The following is a 20,593-nucleotide window of genomic DNA, read 5'->3' as shown; positions in this document are numbered from 1 at the left end:
GAGAAGAAGAAGAAGGAGAGGTGGAGGAGGAAATATGGCAGCGCGGGGCAGGCCACTGCTACCGCCGCTCTCAGTGACCGAGAAGAACCCACCAACTCTCCGCCCCCCTCCCCGCCGCCGCAACCATCCCTTTCTCTTTGCTGTTGTCACAACAAAGCGGCAGCTGCTCGCACGCATCAATGACGCCGCTGACAAGAAGACTAATTGCACAAAATGATGCGTCCCCGTCAGACTTCTTCAAGCTAAAGTTAACACGGTGTCACTTTCTTTATATCGTACAACAGTGTAACCCCCACCCCCCGCCTCCGCCTCCACGTTACACGTCTTCGATTAGCACCGTGACAGCACGGGGCATCGAATAAACGACAAAACGAAAGCGCGCTGTCGTCAGGAGGGGACGCATTCATTTCACTGCGCCGGGTGAGCGACCGTGAACACTTTAATGCGAGTTCCTCTCATTCACAGAAAAATCCACTTCCACTCTCAGAGCTTTGCTCCACATCTCAGGTATCCCGAGGTCGTGTGATGACACCTCAGCTCTGCTGATTAAACAAACAGGTGCATGAATGATGCAGAATCAAAGGAAGCGATGCAGCCTTGGTTCTCTCTGTATACATTCGTATGACACGTTTGCGCTTCCATCTTTAACGTGAAAACAGATGGAGCCTCGTGGCGTGCACGCTCTGATTCTGACGCCGTCTCTCCGGTTTGTTTCAGCATTTAGTTTGAGGCCGTGTGTGGGAAGGAGGCCGTGGAGGGAGAGGAGGTGAGGCCAGGACAAGACAAAAGTGAGAGAAGAAGAAGAAGAAGGAGCAGGAGGAGGTGGAGGTAAGTATGCCATAAAACAGCATCCATACTCTGACGATGTGAAATCTCTCCACGCTCAGCAGCGGGGTTCACTGGATTTTACTGGCTTCAGGTTAACCTGCGCACGTTATTGCGCCGCCGTTACAAAGACTGACACTTTTATGAGAATTATTAAAAGCTTTAAACGCAGCTGCTTCCTGGTGATCGGATCTGCTTTCTCGCTCCACCGCGTCTTAAAAAGACGTGGAATAAAACACAAACACGGCTTCAAGGCCAGACGCAGAGAGAAAAGAAGAAGCTGGAACATGATGTGTGCGTCCGCTGCTGCAGCCAAACACACAAAGAGAAAGAAAATGACATCGTCCTCTCTGGCGTTTAAAATAAACTCTTTAAAATATGTCCGCGTCCTCGGAGACTCGCGGGAGCGAACAGCTGCTTGGACGTGGGCCGTGCGGGGATGGACGGGGACACATTGGACTAATGCGCTGGAAAACTAATCAATTAGCAGCAGCTCGCTCGACTCTGACTGCTGCCAAAGAGCCGCGAGGAAAAGGGAGAGACTGACGGTCAAGTGCGAGGGACCACATTTTACTGTCAGCCATTAATCAGTTAACGCGACGATTACACAGAGGGGATAAAAACAGGAAGTGTGCATGAAGAAATCGTCTGCGATTCGGCACAGATATCCCTCAGCTTTACTTTTTTTGTGTAAACTGATAAATTCTTGGCGAAAACATCGTTGACCCCCCGAGAGCTGCCAGAACGTATTTCTCCTCTTCACGCTGGAAACAACAAATCAAAGAAAGACCATTTATTATTCTTATTTTTAGGATTTATCACGAGCGCCAACAAACATCCAAAACACGAAGCAGTTTATTCAGAAAACACGATTTACTGACACTTATTCATTATGAGAGACAAAAACACGAGTAAATCCTCCTCAAACCTGTTGTCTGGTTTATAACTGATCTCTTCATAAAATTAATAATGCCGTTTAATACGAAACACAGTCACTGGATTGTTATTTCAAATTAAAATGACTGATGTTGTTTATCCGAGCAGAAAAAATCTGATCCACAGATCGATGGCATGAGAATTTTTTTTCACTTTTCTGTTTTACATCATTCAATTTTCCAGTTTGGATTTTCAGACGAAGTAAGAATTTCTCTCCAAACACGACATTTTCCTTCAAACAGAAAACGCTCACAAAACTGCAGAAATGCTCAAATATAATTTTATCTCTCAGACGTTAAAGTTATGAAGGAGAAAAATGACACCGCAGCAGTTTGATCACTAAAAACTGAGACCAACGCGACTCTGTTCATTCAGAAAACTGTGAAGTTTTACTTTGAAATTAACCAGCAGCATCCATGCATGTTTAATAAAAATCACACACACACACACACACACACACACACACACACACACACACACAGGGTAATGAATATTTGATAGAAGCCAACACACACAGTATCAGTCAGGAATTCGGAGGGAGGACCGTGCTCCTGGTACCGCTCGCTTATCTCCCACCAGTGAAACCAACACAGCACCAAAACCTGCAGCTTCACCTGACCTCACCACGGACACAGTGTGTGTGTGTGTGTGTGTGTGTGTGTGTGTGTGTGTGTGTGTGTGTGTGTGTGAGTGAGACAGCCAGGAGTCTTTATTGATGACAAGCATTAGTTGCAGTGAGGTTAGGATACGCGAGCTTCTGATTTCGTCTCCCTGCTCCGAGGAAGCAGCTGACAATAAGAAATTAAAAAAACAAAATCGCCCAGAACAATCAAAAATGTGAACTTTAAACAAACCCTCAGCTGTCCGACCGTCCAGCCTCCTCGCAGGGTGGACTGCACATCAGCACAGCTTTTAAAATTCCCTTAAATGAAAGCAGAGTGTTTGTGGAAGACGGCGGCCGGTCCCGAGCAGGAGGAGACAAACCCGGGAAAAGCCCGGGCGAGTGCAAGTAGTGACAGGCTGCGTTTGAGCCTATTAGGACTCCATACAGCCCAAAGACAGCGTGAAACACTCGTTATTTCAAACTCATCCAGCAATCAATCACACACATGAATGCAGCGCATGTTTGAACACTGGAGCAGACAAAAAAAAGATCTTTACCTGCAGATCCATGAGAGGAGGAGAAGAGCGGCCTCTTTGCAGACAAAGAGATGAAGGAGAAGGAGGCGAGCCAAAGTTTGGTTGGCTTCCTGCAGCTCGTGGCTCCCCGTTAGGAACTCGTAGGGAGTGTTTGGCTCGCAGAGCGAGTAAATGAGGGGAACATGTTAGTACACCGAGTCTGAGGGAGTTTGGCTCCCAGCTACGCTCTGATTAATATCAGATCTCCCTCTCTCCTCGCCGCCTCTTGACAATCTTGTCACATCTGGCTGACAAATCCTCACAAGCCTTTTGGTGGCAGCGCAGAGCACGGGGCGGTGTGTGTGTGTGTGTTAGGGGGGCAGGACGGGGGCCACGAGGGGCGGATCGCAGCTCAAGGAGACGCTGAAGGGGGTAAAAGGCTGGAGCAGATACACACAGATACCCCACCCGCCCCTCATCCTCTCACGGATGGACCCTCGTGAAGCTAATGAAGCTGATGAGGCTGGAACACACACAGATTTATATATAAAGACACACAAAGCAAAGTGCAGCCCTATAAAAACAGGCCGGGGCACTCGCTGTGAATCGTTGTCTGTTGCCCTGCAGCGCTGGAGGAGAGCAGAGACACCCGCAGAAAGCAGCGGAGCTACAGAGGGAAACAAAGGTGGAGATAAAGAGAGGACGAGAGGAAAAGCCACCGAGGGCCGATCGACTCGCATTTCTGCCTCACGCACAAATAATCACTGCCTCGGCGTAATGGCCTCCTCAGAAAAGCAACCTGTTAGAGGAACAAAGTGTGGACGCAAACACAATGACACGATGAGTGTAATTTACTAAGAATTTACATTCTTACAGTTTTTATTTGTCTTCCACTTTTTTATTCTGCTGTAAAATAAAACGAGAACGTCGCAGCTGTAAATCTGCTCCTCACACCTTCGAGAGGCATAAAGGCTGCTATATTATCCTGTGTACGACTGATCGTGTCCTCAAATCTCAGCTGATTCATGTCAACGTATTTCAAACATGAGCTCAGACAGTTCAGCTGATAACAGTTAGTTATTCCACGCTCACTCATCGTTTTCCACACACACCAGTGTGTAAGTGAAACCGCTAACGGGGCATAAACACACGCTGTTTAAATAGTTTACACACACACACACGCACACACACAGGCGTGAAGAGCTGCCACCGCCGCCGCCACACAGACGGCTCAGCTAATTGTTACATGATGGCTGCAACAAAACATTAGGCGGCTCTTAAATTACATTCCGACAGGCTGCGGCCGCGAGGACCCGGCCGGCAGCGAGAGGCAGCGAGAGGCAGCGAGAGGCCACGCCACTCTGCAAACAAACCCACAGACACACAAACAGGCCTCTCAGTGCCTCAGAAATCAAGCACCTTAGAATAAATTCAAAGAAGAGAAAAAGGCGAATGCAGAATATTATCTCAGAGGAAGAAACGGCGAAATAAAGAAGTGAATCATGTTTCATGAAGTGCAGAACTCGACTCTTTGGATTGTCGGTGAATAAACATAACGTCTCCATCAAAGTGTTTGAGAGCGAGTCAGAGATGCACACATGCCACGAAAGAACGTTTCAAAAACTTTAAAATCCTCTTTATGTGAATTTAAACTCTCCGCCTGCACAGCTGCTCATTTTCACATTTTTAAACTTATTAAAGGAGTTTAAACAAAGTTTTTCTGGCATGAATTCTTTACTTTGAAGGAGTAAAGTGTAAAAATCCACACAGTGTGATAACAGAAACCCTAAATATCAGCTCGAGACCACCTTTCTGTTTTTGCCCGATCAGTAACAGGATCAGGACACGCTGAACGTCTACATTCAACAACCCAACGCGCCCGTCACCAGAGTCGGCACAACTCCATCCAGCCCGTCTTTGTTAATCGCGTCCTGATGATGTGCGAGACGAGCCGCGGCACACAGAGGACGGTGGCGAAGCGCTCTTACCTCAGCCATTGTCATTAGTCGGATGTTTCCAGGGATACCGCCGAGTTTGCCATTCCCTGCGAGTCCCACAAAACAACTGCCTCCAACTCTCCTGTCCGCACAAGTACTAACGCGAAAGAGCCATCACACCCAGCAGCGTCTCCTTCAACAGCAGACACACATGTGCTCCTCTGCCTCACACACACACACAGCCGCCACCACTCGAACAAAAAACAGAGAGAAGAAGAAGAAGTCCCTGTGCTTTTACTCTCACTGCACACACACAGACACACACACGCCTCCTCTGCTTTCTCTCCTCTAATGCCGGACTCGCTCTAAACTACTCAAGATGTTCAGTGTGTGTGTGTGTCTGTGAGTGTGTGTGTGTGAGTGTGTGTGTTGAAACTGGGCACAGGGGATTGGAATGAGATCCTCCTACTCGGCATTCTCACCTCAGGAGCTGCTCCCTCCCAATCCCACACACACACACACACACACACACACACACACACACACACACACACACACGTGCACGCACAGAGGTGCGCATGCCTTTCTTCCACACATGTGCGCACACACACAGACACGCACACGCCTCCCCCCTCAGAGTCACAGGGCAGTCCCCTCACAGCTGGCTGGAAGAGGGCATGACACTCATCTTTCACAGAGATTTGATCAAAAGGAATCACAAAGGCTGGAGGCTCCCCTAATGCAGTCAGGGGAGACTCTCCCTTTCTCCCCTCTCTCCCCTCTCCGTCTGAGTAATGCTCTAAATCAACGCTGCCACTCTCGCTGCACACAGCCCACTGTGCGCGTCTGGATTCACCTTAACGCAGCTCTGTGAACGGCCTCCGTAACAAGTTATGCCTTGTGCCGTCAGGAATGCGTAAGTGTCTGTGCCGAGCGTTTCTCAGGACGACGGGGGGGACGCCGCACATGGCGAAAACCGAATCTGCGTTACCGGGAGGAAGACGTGCACCTCGGGCCGGGGGCGGCAGATCTCTGCGGTACAGTCCAGCGCTTTTCTGTTTTCAGGAGATGCTGTGCAATCAAAAAGAATAACAAAAACATATCATTACCTAAGCTTTGTCTAAAGGTGTGAAGGCGGGCGGGAGGAGAGTCACACAGCGATTATTCACAGTTTGAAAATTTGGGGCCAAAATGTTGGTGGGACTGAAAGAATGTGGCTTATATGGGCCAAACGTCAGGTGAGGTTTCCTAAAGGTAAAGTGGAAACAGCACAGCTCTTAAAACATAATAAAATCTAAACATTTGCAGTATGATGCAGACACACATGTGTAACCTCAAGTTTAACATGTAAACTTTAAACCATGTCCAGCAGCCACTGTAGGAACATTTAGGAGCAAATATTCTCATGAACATGAGACTGTGAGCCAGTGACATCAGCCAGGGATTCTCAGAGGAATTACTAAATAAACAACATATATTTAACACTTCTTACATTTTTCCTTTTTCTAAGGTCTAATCGACCCAGTGAGCATCAGCTGATGGCTCAAATAATCTGATTTAAATTTAAAACTACCTCCAAGAACCTCTGATGATTTATTATTACTATTAATTAATAACTGGGGTAACGGAGGCAGACAGTCACAGGTGAAATGCTCACCTGGTCTCATGTGTGCAGGTAACTGAGGCTGAGGGGGGAAAAGCAAAACTGCACCAATAAAACTCGTCAGTAGAAACTTGACCTGACGGCACAGGTGGTACGCATCGCTGTCACGTGACATGATGATGCTGATGCAAACCTCATCACCTGCGGGACAATATCCATTAAATACAGATGTTTTAAACTAAACCGCTACTGAATTGTTTCATGAAATGTCCTTTTTTGTGTCTCCGTATCTGTGGAAATGTGGGGATGAGTGATTTTCAGTCTTTTTTGCACCCGAGTCCACCTGATAAGTGCCAAACATCAGGTGTGTCGTGGGCCACACCTGGGCCCACAAATTAGCCAGAAGCTGCACAAGTCCAGGTCCTGTGACTGCAGCGTGAAGGCTGACGTCCCTCCGCTCAGCTCCGTGTGAAACGATGAACACACAGTGGAAAAGGAGCTTTTTTAAAGTGCTGACACTGCAGGAACATTGACAGAGTGAAGCAGCGAGAAATTCGACGAGTGATGTGTGAGTAACTTTTCAGCTTCTGCCCTTTTTCCTTTTCTTCCCCTCCTCCTCTCTGCATAGAGGGAACGCTCTGCTGACTTTAGCCATTAGAGGCATCTGCTAATCCACAAATTACACAGCAAGTTTAAACAGGCACACCTGGTCTGCTCTACCTGTGCAGAGACAGAGGGCGGGGAGGGGGGCGGCCCCACCTGACGGGTTTGAAACTGAAAGCATGAAACCTCACTTCGACTCTTTTTCCTTTTTCTGAGATTGAACTCGCGCAGAGAGCATCGGCGAAGCGGCTCTTGATGCCATTCTCCTCGAATAATCTCGTTTTCCTTCTTCTGACCCTCTGAAGCAGCAGAGGGGTGGGAGTTCACTGCCTTGCTCAAAGGTAGCTCAGCTGCAGCGCTGCAGGGAGGGAAGAGTTTTACTCATCCGCTTTCCCCACTCACATTCTTCCCAGCGAGGAGCTCAACCTGACATCCGTCCAATCACAAACCTGCTCCCCTAACCTCTAGGCGAGCAACACCCGCTCCACTCGACATTCAGAAATTCGCCGAGCGGCCTCGCTAACTGATAAAAATGCAACTAATGGCCCTTGAAGTTGGACATTAAAACTGCATTACTTTCCACAGGAGATCAAAGCCGTTCTTATTCGTGAAAAGCGCAGAGTGTTATGAGGTTACATATATGGATAAGAGACATCCCGTCAAGGCATGTATCGTAAGGCTGGAAAGCCCTGCGCTCCCCCTGCGGTCGTCCAGGCAGGCAGATCTGCTTACCGGCCTTGTATTTATTCCAGACCTAGGGGATGCATAGCAAACACAGCCGCAGACCTGGCCTGGATTAGGTCTGCGCCGCTTGTCAGATCGCTGCTGCTCCCTGGGCCGGAGCGCCGCAGACGTATTTGTGCCGCGGGGGCAGAAGGTGGAAGCTGCAGCAAATAAACTCCATGTGCAGCAGAACAGGTCACGCTGCCTACTTACACGTCTGTCATTAGCCTTCCTGCAGGGGAGAGCGGACGGGGCTGAGCGCTCCAGCAGATGAGCAGCTTTGGGAGAGCATTACACCCTCCTTTACATTTTCTTTACATGCTGGAGCCAAGAAAAACCCTGCAAAAAACCCGATCACACACTCACCGGCCTTTGTTTAATGCGACACGAGGCACCAGGAGGGATTCCAAGAGTCACTTTCTTTTGAGTGTTTTGCCTCCCATCAAAGAGGAAAATGCAGCTCCGGCTGAACATTAGATAATTAATCTGAGGGGCTGACAAATGATTTGATTTTGAAAGAGAAAATCACAGCTGCTCTGACCCCAGGAAGGCGTCCAAACGTCCTGTTTTTGTGTAAACAGCGTCTGAAACAGGGCAGTCTTTGATTTACAGGAACAGCAGGAGAGTTCAGCTCAATTTAAATCACTACAGCAGCCAAAGTGCTTCATATTACAAGGCACCTGGCGACAGTGGTGAGGAAAAACTCCCTTTCAACAAGAAGAAACGTCCAGCAGAACCAGGCTCGGGGAGCAGGGTGGCTGATGATCACTTTTTAAATATTAATTTGAGTCAAAAGAAAGGAAAATATGAGCGGAGCAAGTAAATCAAATATGAAATGAACATTTACCCTGAAAGCTGTGCACATTTTGGTTGTTTCTGCAGGCTAATCATGAGCTGATTTTGCATTTTTGCACAAAAGGAAAGAAAAGTTTGTAATATTTATATTTTTCAACAAAATCCCCACAAACTGGAGCCACTTTTATAATTTTGCGTGAAGAATAGAGCCAATAAGCCCAACAAGCTTCATATTCACCAGCGGGGGATTTACTGACGTACATGAAGCCGAACTGGAAAAAGTCTAAATCTCACATGAACTCAGGACATGAATGCAAACCCGCTGACTTCAAAGAGAAGGATCTGGTAACCTACAACATGTTTTCGGACTCCAACAACGTCCTGTTGTTTCCATGACTGTGCCATTACATAAAAGGCTTCCCTATGGCCCGTAGCATCGTTACACCATCCGCTGTAAAGATGTCTGCCTTCTCTTTGAATGTGGTGAAAGTGAACGTCCACGTGGCGTGCAACGGCCAAAAAACCAAACATCATAAACAAAGCAAAGTCCAGAAATGATGACCTGACGACTTAAAGTCTACCAAACTTATTGAGGGCAGCTCCATGTTGGAATTACATCCTGCAATCGCATCGCTGTGGAGAAGGAAACGTGCATCGCTCCACGGCGAGAGGCTCAGAGTCACAGCTGTGGTGCTATCAGACGCTAGGTGATAACGGTCCCCCCGTGAAGGGCGACAAACTCAGCAGCACCAAAAGAAGTCAAAGGGAACTTTTGAAATCTGTGTTTCTTTTATTTCCTGGCTTAAGCAGTGAAAACGACTCGGTCGGATTAAAGATTTGGGCAGAAATACCCCCGCGCTGCACACTGAGGAGTAAATGCGTGCACGATAGTTTTAAGAAAGCACGATGGTGCAGACGCTGAAGGATGCCTTCTACATAAAACTGCAGTAATTTTAGCTGCACACTTCCTTGCTTTGGTGGGTGTAGACAGCAGAGAGTATACGGGTCATGATTTCTAAACAAAGACATTACTGCTGAAGGTTCTTTGGTGCTTAGAGGAACACGCAGTGAACGCTGTTTAGTCCCATTGCAGCAGAGAGACAGCACAACTGGATCACTGCACGGATGAACCAGCACTGATATCCCTCTTTAGATGCACTTGGAGCTCGTCCTTGGTTAGCGTTGTTTCCAAGTGTGCTGTCTTATCTCTCATCTCGACTACCTATCACGCAGAACCTGCCCCAACACAGCAAGCAGTGTGTGTTTGCATACATGCCATGTGTGTCATCCAAGTGTCGGCCTGCCTTTCCTCACTTTAGTTGACAGTAAGAAAGGCCAAGAGGGGAGCTATTACCTCACCGTGCTCTGCACACTCCCCGTACCAGGCTCCGGCCACCACCACGCCAAACGGGCCGAGGTCTGCCCGTCGTTCGGTGGCATTATTCAGCACAGACACGCTCACGGGGTGACTGTAAATCACATGGGATTACAGAGGCAGAAAGCTGCTTTAAAGTGAGAGGAGATGGAAGATGTTGGAGTGATCTACTTACAGCTGCAGATGTGGAGAAGCAGTGTGTGTGTGTGTGTGTGTGTGTGTGTGTGTGTGTGTGTGAAGGCGATGGAAAACACTGTAACAAGAAAAAAGTGAGGAGAGCACTTTCGCCATGCAGCATGAGGGGAGGTCAGAGCTGTTCACGTGTGTGGGAGGCGCGGGGCTTTCATACAGATTGGTTTTATATAAAACAGCAGCAGTGAAAGCAGCACCAGCTACTGAGTGCACTCGAAATGTTAACACAAGACCACAGAGTATTAGTGCTTACTATTAATATATTCTTCTCTCTTTAGTTTGTGAGTAAAGTGTGGAGGATGGGGATGTAAATATACATGGAAGCGATGCTGACGGTACAGAGCTCTGTGCACAGATGACCAATTTCACGTTTTCAGCCGACCGCGTGTCCCCGTCGCCGTTTCCTCCGTCACTAATTAAAATCATGCACATATTTCAGCTCCTGTGTTTCACACTGACGTCACCCGTTTCCTCATGGAGTAAAATATTGAAGCACACAACGTGTTTGAGAAAGGATCAAACTGTGTATAAAACATGAGCGTGGCCACTGTGACATCACCCGCTCAGATACGTTTGAACCACTTCTGCTGCAAGAAGCCCCTTTATTTGTACAAGAGGGTGGCGTGACAATTAATAACACCCACAATTTCATCAAAACTGGAGCTCCGCCTCCTTGGACGGTCTGTTAGTACAGTGACCTCACAGCAGCCATATTATTGGTCACATGATGTCATTAAAATGCTCCTAAAAGCTCAAACAGCACAAACACAGTGCAGAGGTCCAGCTCAGGCGAAGCTAGCAGCTACAGCCGCCTGTGTCACCATCCACCTGTCAGTCAAAGAGGCCACGCCCCTAATAATGCAAATTTCAATCCTTAATACAATTTAAAATTTGGATTGCAGGATTTTTTCTATAAGTGCCGCAGATTGCATTTAAAATAATCTGCAGTCAAACTAGAATAAAGGCCTTCACACAACAAGCGCGTCGCAAATAAACAATGTGAAATTCAGAATTTTCAGGTGCAAACTTGTCATGTGGTATATATGCATGTATACATACACCACAGTCAAAAAATTCAAGAAGAAATGATGAGCTCTGTGTGTGCGCTTAAATCATAGTATATCCAGGACACTTATTTCCAAACACAGTGGTCTGATTGGTCAGATCCACATGCAAAAAAAAAAAAGGTCAAATTGGGCTTGATTAAAGAAAAAGTCTGAAAAATATTTTCAACACACAAAATATTCGGACAGACTTTCCGGTGTGTGCAGGCCTTTCATTGTGAGCGTTACTTGGCTATGCAGATAAAATTGAGCAATTTTAAATCTGTTTTGTTTGTGGTAACTCAATCTGGCAGCCCATTAGCTTGTCGCTGAATTAGCCTCGGCGCTTGACAGACTTCCGGTTCAGACTTCCGGTTCCATGCTAATTCCAAAATGATCCTCAGCGGGCGGCTGATGGGTTTGAGGTACCACAAACAGATCTCAGCTCTCAAAATTCTGACTGTTGATGATTCAATACTGTTTATTCACACTGAGCTGAGGACGGAGCTCCTGAACATTAATGCAGAATCACCTCACATGTGCACAGTTTGTGCCACTGACAGCTCTGCCGTCCTTTTCAAAGTGTTTCTACTGAATGAGCTCTTCTGCAAGGACTTTTTCAAGCACATTTTCTGCTCCACCTGTTCATCTGAAAATGATTCATACACAAAACACTTAAACACAACATGTATTGTGTAAATTACACCCACCCACAGACAAAATGTAAATCTAAAATTTAAAAGTGGTTACAAAATATCATTTAATATATAAAATAGCTCCCAAGCCCCTTCAAACGCTGCACTTTCCTCTCGTCTGTGTGAAATTTAACTGTTGAAATTATAAATCCATTTTAGGGGATTTTCTTGATGCCTTCCTCTAATAACTTAAACCAATTTATTTAACATCAGCATGGTGCCGACACTAAGAGTTGTCGGCACCAGCTCACTGCTCTGTGACATGATTTCATCCAGTGACGGATTGAGCGTGTCGCTAACAGACTTTACTGTGTCTGAGTAAATACTGATACTGCAGCTGGTTTATAACCTGTTACCAAACATTACAAATATATATATGTGAAAAACAGATAAAATATTAAACTCATTTATGTCATAACAATCAAAATATTCATTCAACCTGTTTATCGTTTTAATAAATGTTAAATCGAATTCTTTGTGATATTTACATATAAAACAAAATGATAAAATAAATAATTTCAACAGTTTGACTGCGCCGAAGCACGAGGCTGAACAGCGATGTGACGCAGAGCTGAAGTAAAGAACACGCCGCACATCTTGCTTTTCTCGTGACACAGTGATGCATGGTGGAGCAGCTCGCTGTCCCTGCATTCATCTGCTCCCATGGCTGCACTGACCTAACAGCCTCGTTTTTCTGCTTTTGGGGCAGTCGAGCTTCAGGGAGAGGCCTGATCTCTGCAGGATGAAATGCTTCCATCCACAGAGCATTAAGACTCACTGAACGCTGGGATGAAGATGAAGATAATGGGAATCAGATGCTCAGGCCTTCTCACTCACTGTATCCCAGCCTGGTGAACCCTTTCAGGAGATTCTGGACATGTCAAGGTAGCGCTCACCATCATCATCATCATCACAGCACCGAATGAGGAGGTGTGTTTGGAACAATGGTGATCATCGCTCCCAGCGGAGACTTGAGCGCTGGAGCTGCCCTGGAGGCTTTCTGAGGCACACGGTTGTTATTTTTTCACCCATTTCTAATCTTGGAAAGCTTACGATCGAGCTGGTGGCACCACCGAACAGCGAGTGGGCCAAATATCGAGTTGATTTTGGCAGCTTGGCGAGCATAAACACGTTTTAAAAATTACAGCAGCAGCAATGAGAACAATCGCCGAGATGCAAACAGGCTTCCTTTATACACAATCTGGGACTCATCATCTGTGGGAAGTTCAATAGGAAGCACTTCTGATCTGCTGTTGTACAACAACTGTCAGTGCTGGAAACCACACACTCATCCTGCATTCCCACTTCAGCTGCAACTGCCATCTATCTGTCAGTCCAACTTTCTGTGCAGCCGTTAAACAGCCATCATTGCTAAACATTCGTTTCCACCCAGCGTTCAGGACGCCTTCCAACACGGATCCATCTCAGTTGCTGGGTGTAGATGAGAGCTGCCGAGGGAAGGCTGTTTCTGGAAACCTGTCACGCTCTTATGAGGAAAACTGATGCGAACCAGCTGGCTGTCTGCTCACACTGCCACTGAAATGATGTGAGGACATCCCCGCAGAAGACATGTGGGACACACCTGCAGGTAAAGCCATTAAACAGTCTGCTGTAAAGCAACGAGACAAGCAGCCGTCCTCCAGACATGCACGTGTTCTTCAGTGGAATAATCGCAGGTAGCACTTGATGTCAAATGGTGCTCGTGAGGCTGGAGATCACTGACATTCATAGACTGGAAGATCAAGTCTGAAAATGGATGAGTCTGTTAATTTACCCAGAATCCAACACCAAACGTCGTCAGCTTTGACTACACCCATTCGAAAGCAATCTCAGATCAACTGCACCGTGAAAACCAACGACCTCGTTCGTGTAACGCACATGTGACTGATCAGGGCACAGACGGTGAACATTTGGAGCTGTGTACCAAGGCGTCTGTGACGTGTCCTTTGTTTCCTGTGGGAATTTGGGGTGGGTCTCCAGTACATCCTCACAATGTGGAGGACGAGTTGAGTTTGGAGGTCAACTCATCCTGCTTTGGAGGTCAGTGCCTCTGACTCTCTGTTAACATTTGAGAGGCAACTTTAGTCTGTTCATGTTCGCAGCAGAACGTTGCACTGTAGCAAGAACATCGCGGTCTAAGCTAACAATGAAAAACACCAAAAGCTGCATCTTGATGCATTCTCCATCATCCAGGAAAGTAAATCTCCAAAAGTTGATTCTGTTCATCTGGACGCAGCATTTTGCGGGAGAAATGCTTCAGATTTGGAGTCCTTAGGGACTAGTAAAGCGCTATACAAATACAGGCCATTTACCATTACAAGTCCTCCCCCATGGCCGTCTACACCAAAGTAAAACAATTAAATGACAGAAAACTTCTTTTTATTCTACTATAGAAATGTCTGCTTTTATCAGTAAAATAAATAAATAAAAAAACCTTTAAATTAACAAAACCTTCCGGCCCACTTAAGATAAAACGTGGGCTGCATACACCACACAGTGTGACACCGTGCCCAATTTATCCACACCATTTATCAAAACCCTGCCACTCCTCCACAACAATTCCAAATGTTTTAACCTGATGAGCTTAAATTGCATTGTACATATCGACATCAAAACCTCAGAATGGGAGGTGCTGAGTCTGATTCCAGCTGCAGGTGTAACCTTCAGTGGGCTGCGAGCTGGAGATCAACAGCAAAGACACCTCCGAGCCCGACACCCTCAGCACAAGGACAACATGTCGAACCGCGGGGCCTGAATTCAGCGTCATCAGTTTAGCTGCAGTCTCATAACACAGGGATTTAAATCATTTCATGCTCATTAATAAATGAATAGCTTGCTTTGGTTTGCACTTTAAATTCAAGTTGTCACATGACCCAGATATGGCATCAGATGACTAAAAACAGCGCGGCGCTGCTCGTGCTCTCTCCTCCCATCGCTGCCATCCTGCGCTGTGGCGACAGAGCTAATAAATAAAGCTGCTCCCTCTCCTCTCATCCTTCATCCATCCGTCCATCCATCCCTCCACCCCCCCTCCCTGGAGTCTGGTATTGATCAGACATGTCCACATTAGAGGGAGGGGAGATGCTTTTATGATAATCCACCCACCCTAGCCGCCACTCGTAATGGCTGCATTAGACGCTCATCCCCTCCGCACCCGACACCTGGCCCTCGCTCTCTTCGGACTCACTGTTTGCATTACAACACTGTTTAATGGGCTCTTTAGAGGGGCTGGAGGGGGAGCGGGGGGCCTGGGGGCAGGAAACTTTCCAAGAGTTTCCAGTAGATGAGGACCCAGCAAGGAGCCACTGGGAAGGTCCGGTGCGAGAGTGATAGATGGCACTACGGTGAAGTGGAGGGCGGGGGGGCTGGAAGTGGGGGTCCATTACCTATTACTGAATGCCCTCTCTGTCTAGCCACGCCACTCAGCTGGCTGTCTGATGGCGAACTCTGGGAAGTGGAGCTCTGGACGAGTGCGTTCTCCGACCGAACCCAGACACGGGGTCAATCAATAGCTCTCTCTCTCTCATTACCTTCCAGTCAAGACAATCCCGATACTTTCTGACACAAACCTAAAGAGTCCGTCCACAAATGTGCCTGAGCTCAGCTAGAGATCCAGGCAGGTGGGTCGCCGGTGACGGGAATCACGCCGGGCAGCGCTTTACCTTCACATCACTCAGCAGCCGACAGCAGAGAGAGGAGAAAATACAAGGAGAGGGATAGAGAGAGCCACCTGGACACCATCAGTCTCAGCCAAGGTAAACATCTCCGACATTCCTCCCGGCACGCTGGACTACAGGGGTCAAAGGTCATAATGACAAACGAGTGACCCAGAAGCCCTGAGAGGCCAAGAGAGGTGCCTCTGGAATCTCTCAGCAGGGGGACGGAGGACACAGAGACACATTCACCAGGCCAGGAAAAAAAAGGATAGTTGCAGGGCCGGGGTGCAAGACCCAACCTGCGGCTCCTCAACATGAAGAAGAAACGCCAAGCGAGCGCTGTCACCTCACCTTTTTCACCATTTCAGCCCATGCCAAGTATCTCCACTTACCAGGTTTGACAAGCTTCTGTTAATTGAGCCAAACTTTGAAGGCTAAATCGGATGAGAAGGAAGAACAGGAAGTGGGTGTCGGCTGCAAACCGCTGGACAAATTTCAGCCTAAGCTTCCCGTGGTAGTAGGAAGTCAGTTGTAACTTAGGAATGCATATTGACAATATTTCATGCGTCAGGAATGATGGGTATGTGAGGGGGTGGGGGGCTCCAAGGGTGATGATGATGAGGCACAACTGGAAGCTGTTCTGGACTCTTCCCAGATGTCTGCAATCTATACAATAAACATCAATGTTGGAGCTTTGTGAGCCGGTTATTCCCAGCCAGGGGTACAAACGATCCTGGAGCCGCAGTTAGAGAGTTCCTGCACAGATTAGCTCCAGTAATCTTACAAACGCAAAACTGCATCACGGCTCACGGTATCCACAATAAGGGAAAGACAGTAGAAACAGGAAGATGCTGTAAATGTCCACACAATCTAAATGTAACCAACATGTGAAAACAACGTAACGTAATTATTACCAGTTATTATTTAGTGACAGTCGCTCACACATCTGAGCAGTTTGCTGTCCAACTCCAACAGAACATCAACTGAAGAGAAGAAGAGAAAAGTTTGAAATAAGTGGACGACATCTAAAGGCTCCATAAATGTCCAGAATGACGACTTCTGTCATCGAAAGACTAAAAACAGGCAAATTTGGAAACACTCGCTGTCACTGTGACGACGTGTTACGTTTTACTGACAGTAAACTCCTGATACCATTTTTACGTGTGAAGGTTTCCTCACATGTGACACATTTGTTTAGGTTTCCTATCAAGTGCTGCCATTTATGTTCATCGTCTCACAGCATTCACACTTCCTGTCTCAGTACAGCTGCTGTTTGGAAATGAAGTTTGCATAAGCAGAAAGAGCAGAGTTACGCACAGCTGGCAGGACAAGTGGCTTGCCAAACACTTGAACCTCGTGTGGTAAATAGCCAGAACTGTAGTAATAGTTGGCACGTTGAGCCGTACTAAGCAGGGACTTGAGAAACTCCAGAAAGAGGAAATGATTATAGGACACACATGTGGTGAGGTCGGGCAGATCCGGTGACCTACAGTACAGACAAAACAAAAGCTTACTAGCTTTTGTTTGGGATCCAATGGTGACACGAAAACTGCACATGATCATTTTTCCTGAATTATTCAACTTTTTCATTAGTGAGTTTCACGCATTGTTTGCTGTTAGGAAAAAGTGGTAAGGCACGCTGATGCACAGAAAGACGGCGATTTTACAACTTATATAAGCTACAAATAATACTGCACTGCTACTGTGTACAAATATATCTGCATATAAGTATCTAAGGTCTTTGTGGCTGGAAGCTTTCTTGGTACTGACCAACCACGTTTGAGGTTGGTCACTCTGTTAAAGGTGGATGTAGCTTCACACCTGTATTGTTTCTGACGGACTGCAGGGGGCAACTCATCTGGAAGTCTGTGGGAAAACTCTTGGCTCACTCCATCTGTGTGGTAATTAGTTTGTGGTAATTAGATGAATTGCACTTCTGTTTTGTAATACCACCAAATCCAAATCTGAAATAATGATTACTTAGAAAGGCGAGCCACTGTAGCCTAGGCAACCTGAGGTTGTTAAAACTTTTAGTTCAATTCAATTCAGTTTCATTGACAAAATCACAACAACAGTCGTCTCAAAGCGCTTCATACTGTAAGGTCGACCCTACAATAATACATACAGAGAAAACCCAACAATCATATGAACCCCAATGAACAAGCACTTTGGCGACAGTGGGAAGGAAAAACTCCCTTTTAACAGGAAGAAACCTCCGGCAGAACCAGGCTCAGGGAGGGGCGGGGCCATCTGCTGCGACCGGTTGGGGTGAGAGAAGGAAGACAGGATAAAGACACGTCTGATGGTGTTTGATTTAAAGGAGTGATTAAAAATGGTAACTGTAAAGTGCCTTAAACTTGCATTCTTTACAAAGGGCAGCAGGGGGCGACTCCTCTGGCCTCCAGTTTATGGTCTCAGTCTGGTTTCAGGTCTGGTAATGTGTCCATGTTAGCCTAACACTAGCTAACCATCCTAAACTTCACAGATCCTGTTTTCCTGTTTGACTTTATCATAACAGCCACACTGTGGACTGGACTGTTTTTAACCCTCAGTGGTTCTGAGGGACGACACAGACTGGATTCAGGATGTCAGATGGAAGCAGACCAGTTTGGTGGGTAGACAGACTTTATTCTATGGAGGTCAAGACTGTGGCTGAGCGCAAGTAAGCAGAACAGGTCTGAGCAGACAGACCAGGGTTTTACAGGGACTGAGATTATTACTCAACAATGCCCCCTTGCCCCGCTCACCACTCAATGAATGTGTTACTGTAATACACTTTATTACTCAGGCTACAATAACGTTGTAGACATCAAGTTCACATCAAGTTCATAATCATTATATTCCTATTGTGCATATTTATATTAATATGTATACAGAGATGGGCAGCACGGTGCGTGGTGGTTAGCATGTTGCCTCACAGCAGAAGAAGAGTTTGACTCCGCCCTCTGGACGGGACTCTGTGTGGAGTTCTTCAAGATAAACAGTCGGGTCTTTAGCTTGCAATATAAAGCGCCTTGCTCTGATTTGGTGCCATATAAACAAAACTGAACTAAATATTGGCCTTTTCACCTTTGTCAGCTTCAGCTCTTGGGTTTCCAAGCTGACAAATATTCACTTTAAAGTCATCTCTGGTCCTTTTACAGGCGATCTGGCTTCAAAATGCTTTTCAGACAGAGGGTCTCTCTCACTTTAGTGCCTGTAAGCAAAATCAGAGCCAGCTCCAGGCCTGCCGCTGTTTAGAGGAGCCTCTGACCTCTCTGACCTTTGACCCGAACAATCTCTGAACAGCCTCACAGGTACTATTCTGCATTAGTCACTACTATTCTGTCCTCTTTGCTGTCAGCATCAGCTGGTTGTGTAGGCAGATGACAGAAGCTAAGCAGATACACTGCGAGTGAAAATGTGAGTCAGTGTGTGAGAGTTCTGTGACTACAACCTTCATCGTTGTTTGACCTTTGAACTTCGTCCCAGCTTGCTTACGCTCCCTAACACAAACACTCATATTCCCATCCACCACACTGGCGAAATACTTCCAGAGAAAATTCATGGACGCAGTGAATCATACAGGGACATCTGCTACTCTTTCATCCCTCAAAGGACTAAAGTGGGAAAGCAGCACACTGTATTCACTGATATGGGAGATCCAGATGAAAACATTTCAAGATTTTGGCATTGAAGTTGGTTTTCACTGTGTGGTTGTCCAGAACCTGCCTAGCCCTGAGTTGTTAGTGACTCAGCACCATCGACATTCCTTCAAATATTTCTCTTTAAAGGTGCAGGTAGTCATTTTGTTCAGCTTTTTTAATAGAAAAAAAATGTTGTGCTCATAAATTTACATTGATTAGCTGGTTATAAGCAAACTTTATGCTTTCCTGCTGATAAACAGATTGATTATATTCCTCATCACAACAACAGTTGCCTCAAAGTGCTTCACATTGTAACGTAAAACCCTACAGTAATACAGAGAAAATGTCTTTGTCTAACAATTTAGCATCCACCTAAAAAAAGTAGGTAGGTAACGCAGCTAATAGAGGCTAACAGCATCAGCCAATAGCTAGCATCAGCTAACAGAGGGCTAAGGGCAAGCGCCAATAGCTAGCAGCAGCAAACAGAGACTAACAGCAACAATAGCTAGCAGCAGCAAACAGAGACTAACAGCAACAATAGCTAGCAGCAGCAAACAGAGACTAACAGCAACAATAGCTAGCAGCAGCAAACAGAGACTAACAGCAACAATAGCTAGCAGCAGCAAACAGAGACTAACAGCAACAATAGCTAGCAGCAGCAAACAGAGACTAACAGCAACAATAGCTAGCAGCAGCTAACAAAGGCTAACTGCAGATAATATGAGATAACAGCATTAACAGACAGAAAAGTTGAGTATATCCTTAACAACTCACCTCAGTCTAGCTGTTATCCGTGAGAAGTGAGCTTCACTGACTTATCGACTCTTTTCAGAAAGTTTTACAGCCTCCTCGAGAGTAAAAACACATGGATGCTCCTCACCTGGCATTGACAGCAGAAGTAAGCAGTCGAGTGACAGCGTCACAGCGTCACAGCCTCTGTGTGCACTCACTACAGGTGGCCATAGTTTCTGAGGTATCTTGGGGCTATAAAAATAAAATATCAAAATATATTTAATTGTCACATATCATGATGAGTTCTTACAATCATCATAAAAAGATTAAATATTGTTTTTAGTACACTTTACTATACAGTGGGATGTGAACTTCTTATTCGCTGCATGCAAATAGTATTTTTTTTAACCATATTTTTGCCATGTTACCATGTTTGACCTCATAATTGTGCTGTTTCAGTTTTTGATGATGTGAAACTGAGCGTCAAAACCTTTTGAAAAATAAAACACCAAACACCACCAGTTCCTTTAACACCCAGCATAGGTTCCAGCACTAATTCAGTCCACATAGACTCCCATATTAAAATGTCCAACAGGATGTTTGATATTGTAGAATCATCAGGGCCAAAGTGGCAGCTCTGGCTCCCAAAAGTTATGTTTGCATCCAACTTCCTGGAAGTTGCATAAAAACAAAGTTCAGCCGAGTCCCAATGTGGGACTGTCCTGTTCACAAT

At 46.2% G+C, this 20,593-nt stretch overlaps 1 protein-coding gene across 3 annotated transcripts in view; it reads right to left on the bottom strand.

The window, feature by feature from the left end:
- bnc1 (basonuclin zinc finger protein 1) overlaps nucleotides 1-20,036 on the bottom strand; it is a 32,468-nt gene extending 12,432 nt beyond the window's left edge. Inside the window, exon 1 of one of the 3 annotated variants that reach the window (XM_085274413.1) lies at nucleotides 19,903-20,036. Coding sequence is in view for 2 of the 3 variants with exons in the window: in XM_085274235.1 (XP_085130361.1) it covers nucleotides 4,869-4,883 (15 nt within the window). In the remaining variant the exon portion in view is untranslated. Of the gene's footprint in view, nucleotides 1-2,922; nucleotides 5,215-19,902 lie in introns of those variants that run through there. The other 2 variants (XM_085274323.1, XM_085274235.1) reach the window with 2 other exon arrangements.
- Between the last annotated feature and the right edge of the window lie 557 nt (nucleotides 20,037-20,593).

This window comes from Mchenga conophoros, linkage group LG1, assembly GCF_057382185.1.
Source record: "Mchenga conophoros isolate Kocher_MC1m ecotype Shallow Benthic linkage group LG1, M_conophoros_male_GT1.1, whole genome shotgun sequence".
NCBI lineage: Eukaryota > Metazoa > Chordata > Actinopteri > Cichliformes > Cichlidae > Mchenga > Mchenga conophoros.
This window is presented reverse-complemented; position numbering and strand designations above follow the sequence as displayed.